The sequence below is a fragment of the Nestor notabilis genome, unplaced genomic scaffold (assembly GCF_000696875.1).
Source record: "Nestor notabilis isolate BGI_N333 unplaced genomic scaffold, ASM69687v1 scaffold23532, whole genome shotgun sequence".
Lineage (NCBI taxonomy): Eukaryota > Metazoa > Chordata > Aves > Psittaciformes > Psittacidae > Nestor > Nestor notabilis.
The window spans coordinates 4,642-13,196 of record NW_009918292.1 but is presented as its reverse complement, the minus strand read 5'-3'; the positions used below and the strand labels follow the sequence as shown (position 1 = coordinate 13,196).

Here is an 8,555-nt window from a genome sequence, read left to right as displayed (position 1 = left end):
TTAATATTTATTAATAAAAGAATAAAAGAAAATACAGGAAAGCTGTAGCACAAGAATAAACCACTGGAGAGTGAATCTAGACACCAGAAGAAAACAGATTTGGAAGAACAAGTGAATGATTCAGTTCTTTTTGCATCTACACTAAAATACTTCGAGCCTGTTTTTCCCTTCCCTTTGAGGGTCTTCATCCTCATCCCTAATTTCCCAGGGTCACATTTGTGCTGCAGCTCTCTCAGGTAGCTGGTGGCATGTTCCTGATTACAAATGACACTTGAGTGTTAGTCCTCCTGGCAGCTATTTGCAAATGCAGTGTTACACCTGGGCAGAAATCAGCCCTGTTTTGGGGTTTGGTTGAGGGTGGTTTGGTTGGATTTGGATCCAGAAAGCCTTTAGTGTCTGTCCTTGTGTAGGAGCTGGAGGGGTGTCCAAAACAGGATCACTCAGTGGTCTTTTACCCTACTAATGCCCTGCTTTAGAGCTCCTGATACTGCCTGTGCGTGTTTGGAGGTGATGTTTGAGAGCAGTGTTGTGGGGTGCAGATCTAATTGGGGGGGGGGTTGTCCAGAAGCAGGAATTCCTTAGTTTCACCTTTGCAGCAGGATTTCTTTCCAAACCAAACCCAAGTTTCCATAAGCTTTTCCTTTCCCTTCCAAAGCGAGGGATGCCCACTGCTGGAACAGCTCAATATCTCCTGGTGTGACCAAGTGACCAAGGATGGCATCCAGGCCCTGGTGAGAGGCTGTGGAGGACTCAAAGCCCTGTTCCTGAAAGGCTGCACACAGGTATGGCCCTATGGAGAGGGCTCAGAGTGAATCCCAGCTTCCTTCTGCTCTCACTGGAAGCGTGGGGCTGAAGGAGTGTGGATTTTCCCATTTCCAGGAGTGTTACTGAAATGACTCTGTTGGAGATTAACTGCTTTGATTGAGATTCTTTAATAGCTCTGAGCTCAGTGTGAATAGTGGGACAGGGAACAAATTGCTGTCGAATCATTCTTCTTTCTTTCTCACTGGGGACACATTGAGAAAACTTTGTTTCAAGAGGAGATAACCTTATTATTCATGGCTGCACCCATCCATTTCTGAAGGCTCTGATGTTAGGAAGCAGGACAGTACTTTGCTCTGTGCTGGTGATGGGATTTCCTCTGCATGGCCTTTGGATCTTGTACTTAGTCCAAGAGGATCACTGTGTTTGTGCCTCTTTGCATCTCTGCAGCAGTCAGGAACATGCTACTCCTTCAAGTACATCCTATAGCTCTTGTTTTGAAGAGGCTGCAGAGACTGTGATAGTTGTGCTTTAGGATATATCCATGGTGCACTGACTCTCGCAGCTGAAAGGGGGTTTTTGCCCCCTTTTTGTACTTTCTGTTACTTAAACTGGATTCCTTTAATCTTTCTTTGCTGTCTTAGCTCAGGGTGTTAAATACTTCCCTGTGTTGCAGCTTTACTAAGGAATTACAAGGAGGGGCATGAAGATGCTCCAAGCCTGGAGCAGCTCTGCTCTGGAGCCAGGCTGAGAGCTGGGCTGGGGCAGCTGGAGAAGAGAAGGCTCCTGAAGGGGACACCTTAGAGCAGCTCCAGTGCCTAAAGGGGCTCCAGGAAACCTGGAGAGGGGCTTTGGACAAGGGATGGAGGGGCAGGACAAGGGGAATGGGCTGGGACTGACAAGCAAGAAGGACACAAACACATTTCTCAGAATCTTGTCCTTGGAAAAGGAGAGTAAATCTGACCCTGCAGGACTTGAAACCTGTGGCCCAGACACTCCCAGGGGTTTAAGAGCCTCAAGGTAGACCTGGAAAACGATTTCTGATCTGTCAGCTCCTTCCACCTGACTGTTGGCTTGGATTTGGGATTAGGGCTTCCTTAAGTGTGAGTCAGTAAGTGCCCTATATGTCTGCTGTGTGTGGATAACCAGCTCTAGGGTGTGATGTTGCAGAAAGCGTATTTTCCCCCGTGCCAGGACACCAAAAGTCCTGCAAGCTGCTGCTAAGCAAAGCAGTACCACACTGCTTGTGTGCACAAAGCACTAATACCCTCGTGTGTGCCCAAGGCAGCCCAGCTGGAAGGGCTGGAGTCAGGAGTTCTTCCAAATTGATACTGCTGTTGGGGTTTTAAGACATGAAATGGTTGTAGATGGCTGTAAAAATGACTTGATTAAAGGTACAACAGTCTCAGGCTCTTCTGAGAATTCAGGTCACAGGAACAGCTTGAGTTTCTAGTATTTATGGAGTCGTGAGTAATATTGATGGCAATACATCCGTGTTATCAATTACTTGCCATCTGCTCTTAGAGATTTTTTTAGCAGCAGGAAGCAACCTGGACGTGTTTGTGCTCCTTGCATCAAAAGAAGGCTCTCTCTGAGTCCCAGTATTGCAGTGTAAAGGTGGTGCTCCTTCCAGGCCCTCGCTAGGGAAGCATTTCCTTCATCCCTGATTTCTCTGCTTGCTTTGTTAATTCTGTGTGTTTGATCAGGTCAGAGTCTCTTTAAATCAGTCCCTTGGTCAGCAGGAAGCAACCTGGACGTGTTTGTGCTCCTTGCATCAAAAGAAGGCTCTCTCTGAGTCCCAGTATTGCAGTGTAAAGGTGGTGCTCCTTCCAGGCCCTCGCTAGGGAAGCATTTCCTTCATCCCTGATTTCTCTGCTTGCTTTGTTAATTCTGTGTGTTTGATCAGGTCAGAGTCTCTTTAAATCAGTCCCTTGGTGGTGTGGGTCTTTGAACTCTGCTCCTGAGGTGCTGTGTGTGGGGAGGCAGCAGTGCACTGCCCTTCTCCCCCATAGGTACCCAAAGCACAGATGCTTCATCATCCCCCAAGCTTTATTTTGAGGGTGGCTTCAAGTATGAACACGTTGCTCCAGTCTCTGATCCTTTCCTTTCCTTTCCAGCTCGAGGACGAAGCTCTGAAGTACATTGGTGCACATTGTCCTGAACTGGTGACTTTAAACCTTCAGACATGCTTAGTAAGTAAAGCTTCCTGTGATCTCCCCACACAGACCCATCACTGTGCTGGTAGAGGCCACCTCTAAGCAGAACCCTGCAGAACATGATCCATCCCAGGAACATAACACCAGTGCAGGCAGGGAAATGGGGAATTGCCGAGGCTTTGAAACCCAGTGGATGAAAACCAGCTTTTTGGGAGCGTTCCCTCACGTTGAATAAGCCCCCAAAGCAGTGTCAGAGCATTGGCTTTGTCAGAGTTGTTTGTCTCTTTGCCCTGCCCACAAGGCTTCGAAACTCATTTGCAGGAGGAGCTGGAAAAATTCTTTCCATTGGGCTGGAGTGTTTGGATGCTGCTCTGGCCAGGCAGCTCCTCGGGCCTCTTCATGAAGCTCAACCCAGAAGTGCAGTTTCCCTGCCCAAAAGGGCTCTCAACCAGTTATTCTGCACTGCCAAAAATGTACATTTCTGCCAGAAAAGAAGCTGGAATGAGCTCTTTGTACACACCATCCTGCAGCCAGACTGATGCAGCCCGTTACTGGGCAGCCTCTGCCTTTTCCATGCGAGTGAGCAAAGCCTCTGGGGATGCAGGGCTGTTCTTTCCCAGTCCTGTTGAAGGAGGAGCTTTCCCAGTAACGAGGCTGGTGCCCATCCATCTGAGACTGGGGGCTGGCAGAAGGGGAGCTGAGCTGTTAGCAACTTCCAGACCTGTGTCTGGGGTCTTGGGGAGAGGCAAATGGGCAGAAAGGAGAAGAAAAGTAACAAGGTTCTTGATGTCCTTACCTGAAAACACCAGGTTCTGCTCGGTTTCTGTTTCATCTCACTCCAGAACTTGGGTTTACCAGCCCACAGACTTGCTGCTACTTTAAAAGAAGCAATGCTAGTCCCAAAAGTTGGTGTTTTCCTGTGGGAATTGAGTCTGGCTGCCTCTGAAAGTCCAGTGAGGTTTAACCTGGTCCTGACACGCGCAGCCTCTGCCCCACATTATCCCTTTCCCCTTACCCCACTGCCTGTGTTCATCTCATGCCACACACTCCCAGCCCCTTGTTTCCCCACCCAAGGAAGAGCACATCTGGAGCAGATTAGTGCCCTGCTGCCATCCCAAAGGGCTGGACCTGCCATCCCGAAGCACGTGGGGCTGGATGGACCCTGTGTGTCCGGGGATGCAGCAGGTCGATGGAGCTGCTGTGCCACAGTGGGAATGTTCTGGGATTTTGGCTGTAAGCCTGTCTTTTCCAGTTCAGGTTTTGGTCCCAAACCACTGAAGTGTATTTTTACAAGGCTGTGAAAACAACCTGTAGCTTATTTTGTGGGTAACTCTGCCTGTTAGGTGAGTGTGGACCTGCTGTTACCTTGCCTGCCCCTCTGCTCAGAAACATTGCCATGCACGTGGAATCACTTCCCAAGTGTTTACAGGTCGCTTCAACGTGGCTTATCCTGTTTCAGCTGCTCCAGTCAAATAGTTGCATGCATTTTGGGGTGGAAAGAAGCATAACTTGGCCTCGGTGAAGTGCCTGGTTGGAAGCCTGAGCAGGAAGACACGGAGTTTTGCACTTCCACCTACGTTGTTATGGCTTGTGATGTTGTTATTGTTTTTCTTGTAGCAAATAACAGATGATGGTCTCATTACAATATGCAGAGGATGCCACAAGTTGCAATCCTTGTGTGCTTCAGGCTGCTCTAACATTACAGATGCCATCCTGAACGCCCTGGGACAGAACTGCCCAAGGCTTAGGTAAGTTTGCACCACAGTTACCTGAGCTCCAGTCGTCTTGGTGACGTGGTCATGTCGTGTTTGAGCCTGTTTAGACACTGGAATCCTTTCTGAAAGGGCACTTTTGATCACTGAGTTTTCTCCAGGCGTTTGTTAGGGGAGGATCAGTTGTACCCAAACTTCTGGTTTCTAAACTCCTGTGAGTAAAGCAGTAGTAAGAGAGCTCCATGATGTGTGCTGCCGATAGACTCGCTTAGTAGCAGTCTCCTTTTGCACCATGGAGTATCTGCTTTTGGTGGCTGAGGAAAACCAGCTGAGGTTGGGTTATTTTTGCACTGAGAACTGAAAACACACTTCAAACTACGCTGTTTCCTCCTGCCCTGTGATATTAACAGGTTTTTCATGATGGTTTGGTTGGTTTCAGATGGAATCTGTGCAGACTCGCTCTGCTTGACAGAGTGGGGCTCCCAGCAAGGGCTCTGCAGGTGCTTGCTTCCTTTTTTATGATCTTTTAAGACTCTCTCTTTATTAGGACAGGTTTCTGCAGGAAGACTTCACTAGAATGCAGCACATGGGCAGGTGCAGAAAGAAGAGAGAGTTTTATTCTCTGACATCTCTCACAGCTGAGTAGCCTGCATTAAATGGCACAGAATACATGTCTTCCAGGGGAGACAAAACACAACTGTGTTCTGTGCTAGAATTATGGGTACAAGTGTATGGAAAGCAGTTTTGAAAGAGGAAGGTAAAACATCAGTTCAGTTCCAAATGGTTTCTGTGTTTCTGCTCAGCTGCAGCTTTATAGTATTAAGCTCCATAGAGTAAAATCCATAATGCACTTTAGGAAAGTTGGCTTCCTTCTCTGTAAAGGTGGGTAAATATGTTAACACTGTGAAGGGAGCCTCTGGAGAGCAGCAGGTGATCTGTTGTCACAGCAGCAAGTGGTTCACCTCGTGAGACTTCAGACTCTTCTGTCATGGCATTAAGTATTTCTTCTCCAGTGCTCATCTCTCAGGTTGTGTATTACACCCTCTTCATGGGCAGGTCTGTACTCGGGGAGGTTTTGGAGCGTCCAGCATTGATGGTTTCTAAAACCACCTCAGTCCAGCAAGCACCTTGGCCTACAGAAAAGCTGGAGAAGGGGTTTGGACAAGGACTTGTAGGGATGAGACAAGGGGAATGGCTTGAACCTGCCAGAGGGGAGACTGAGATGAGCTCTGGGGCAGAAGCTCTTCCCTGTGAGGGTGCTGAGGCGCTGGCACAGGGTGCCCAGAGAAGCTGTGGCTGCCCCATCCCTGGCAGTGTTCAAGGCCAGGTTGGACACAGGGGCTTGGAGCAACCTGCTCTAGTGGAAGGTGTCCCTGCCCGGGGCAGAGGTTGGAGCTGGAGGAGCTTTAAGGTCCCTTCAGCCCAAACCAGGCTGTGGTTCTATGGTTTGTCAGGTTACACCTCCCTGCCTCACAGGATGAGCCTTGCAGAGTTCCCTTGTAGCCTGACTTCTTGTTTTCTCTCCCTGTGACCTGCACTCAGGTGCGGAGGGTGGATGCTCTGTGCACAGCATCCTCTCAGAGCACAGCCTAAACCGGGTCAAAACTTTTCTGGGTTGCTGGAAGCTTGTAATGAAACTCTCTGAAAAGCAAAATGACTCCACCATGGTGATGATAAATTCTTTCTGTGCAGAATATTAGAAGTTGCAAGGTGTTCCCAACTAACAGATGTGGGCTTTACCACTCTAGCTAGGGTAAGTGCTCCTTCCCCACTATCTTTGCTTGCTTTTCATGATGGGTATGAACAAACAGTAGCTTTCTCTTGAATGTGTTTGTTATCTTTGGCATGGTCCTGACCCCCACATCGAGGGAATGTGAAACACTTGGAGTTAAAAACTTCATTCTTTGGTTTTCTGTAGTAACCTGGGTTGTGGACAAGTGACCCTAAATTTACCTACCCTTCTTGTCTAGGAATAGAACACCTCTGTGCCTTTATATGGTCCTTTACTATACTTGGTGCTGTCCATAAAGAAGCAGCACCAGGATGTTTCATGGAGGAAACCTTTCAGTTTGACAAAGAACTGTCTGTCTTGTCGTTGTGTTAAGACTCACTGCCTGGTCTTTGCTCTTAGTTTGTGTGTTTGGTCTTCTCTTTGCTCCTAGAACTGCCATGAGCTTGAAAAGATGGACCTGGAAGAGTGTGTCCAGGTAGGAGGTGCCACCTCTGGCTGTTTCTCTTTTAGCACATGGAATGAGGGGGACAAAGTGGGAGATGGGCTCCAAAGGAGGACCCGATTTCAAATCCTGAGCAGGAAAACTGGATGTATTTGGGAGTTGGGTTTCCTCAAGGCCCCATTAGAAACCACCCTAAGGATAGTTTTGAAATGGATTCTGTGATACAAAGTGGAGATCACAGGAGTTTGCTTCCTGCCATGAGAACAGCACGAGGCCAAATCCTGTCCTTCCTGATGTTTACAGGGCAGAAACTGAGGAGGTCAGAAGAGGAAATCACAGTGGTCCAGACAGGAACTGGTTTGAAGTTCAGGGGAGCTCTGGCAGGGATTAGGCCAACTTTGCAGCGTTTCTCTCATAGGAGGGAAGAAGTCCTTGAGCAAAGCACCCAGCATGAAAAGGGCTGTTTCTTCTCTTGCAGATAACAGACAGCACGCTAATCCAGCTTTCCATACACTGTCCACGGCTTCAGGTTCTGGTGAGTGTTTCGAGTGAGACTTCCAGCATTTTCTTTGCTACAAACAAAGGGATTTGAAGTGCAGCCTGTGGGGATTTGTCTCTTTGACTTCATAGATGTGGTGTGAAGGCTTTGGAAGAATTCAGCTAGAAACTTGACCCTGAAGAACCTATTGTCCCTCCTCTACTGCTCACAGTAATCATACCACAGGCACCTGAGAATGAGTTCCAGGACACTGGATTCTCCTGGTACCAGCCTCAGCAAGGCTGGGCTGAGCTGGCTGCGCAGCGGGTGTCAGGCCATCCATAGCAGAGGAGCCTGCAGCTCTTCCCACCTGTATTATGGAGCCGGGGAGCTGAGACCTGGCTCTGGGAAGCAATATTCCTCATGGGAATTCAGGCTCAGTCTCCTCTGTGTGGTGCAGCGAGGGCTGGAGCAGCTCTGCTCTGGAGCCAGGCTGGGAGAGCCGGGCTGGGGCAGCTGGAGAACAGAAGGCTCCTCAAGGGGACACCTTAGAGCAGCTCCAGGGCCTAAAGGGGCTCCAGGAAACCTGGAGAGGGGCTTGGGACAAGGGATGGAGGGACAGGCCAAGGGGAATGGCTTGACCCTGTCGAAGGGGAGGTTTAGCTCACACTGGCTGTGTTTGGTGCAGAGCTTGTCCCACTGTGAGCTGATTACGGACGATGGGATCCGTCACTTGGGCAACGGCGCCTGCGCCCACGACCGCTTGGAGGTGATCGAGCTGGACAACTGCCCCTTGATCACGGACGCCTCCCTGGAGCACTTGAAGAGCTGCCACAGCTTGGAGAGGATAGAACTGTACGACTGTCAGCAGATCACACGGGCAGGGATCAAGAGACTCAGGGTAAAGAACAGACCGTGACACCCCCGAAGGCTCTGACTTGACCACTTCATGCGGTGGGAGGAGGGAGGGCCGAGGTTTCCCACTCCTCACGAGCTGCTCCTTGTTGGGAGCACTGGGAGAGCCACCAGCCCTTGGGTTAGTAGCTGTTGTGCACTGAGGGTTGGGTTGGCTGCGAGGGAGGAGGTAGTTGCTGCGTCCACCGAGTGCTTGTTTTACAGGCGCTCGTACGTGGCACTGCTCTTCCAAGCAGGGGACAAAGAGCTTGTGTCACACCAGCGTGTGGAGCGGCACCTCCTCTCCTCGGCCACGTCTGCTCGGTGCAGATCGTGGTGCACTTCACTGGTCCTTCATCTCTAACTTGCCAGGGACAAC

The 8,555-nt window shown here is 49.6% G+C and overlaps 1 protein-coding gene across 1 annotated transcript in view; it reads left to right on the top strand.

Annotated features, from left to right (window-relative positions):
• Positions 1 to 8,555, top strand: part of FBXL20 (F-box and leucine-rich repeat protein 20) — a 20,618-nt gene that overhangs the window by 11,327 nt on the left and 736 nt on the right. The window contains exons 7-13 of the mRNA XM_010009649.1: positions 656 to 782; positions 2,880 to 2,954; positions 4,536 to 4,666; positions 6,323 to 6,383; positions 6,793 to 6,837; positions 7,283 to 7,339; positions 7,971 to 8,183. Of these exons, the coding sequence (XP_010007951.1) occupies positions 656 to 782; positions 2,880 to 2,954; positions 4,536 to 4,666; positions 6,323 to 6,383; positions 6,793 to 6,837; positions 7,283 to 7,339; positions 7,971 to 8,183 (709 nt within the window). The remainder of the gene's footprint in view (positions 1 to 655; positions 783 to 2,879; positions 2,955 to 4,535; positions 4,667 to 6,322; positions 6,384 to 6,792; positions 6,838 to 7,282; positions 7,340 to 7,970; positions 8,184 to 8,555) is intronic.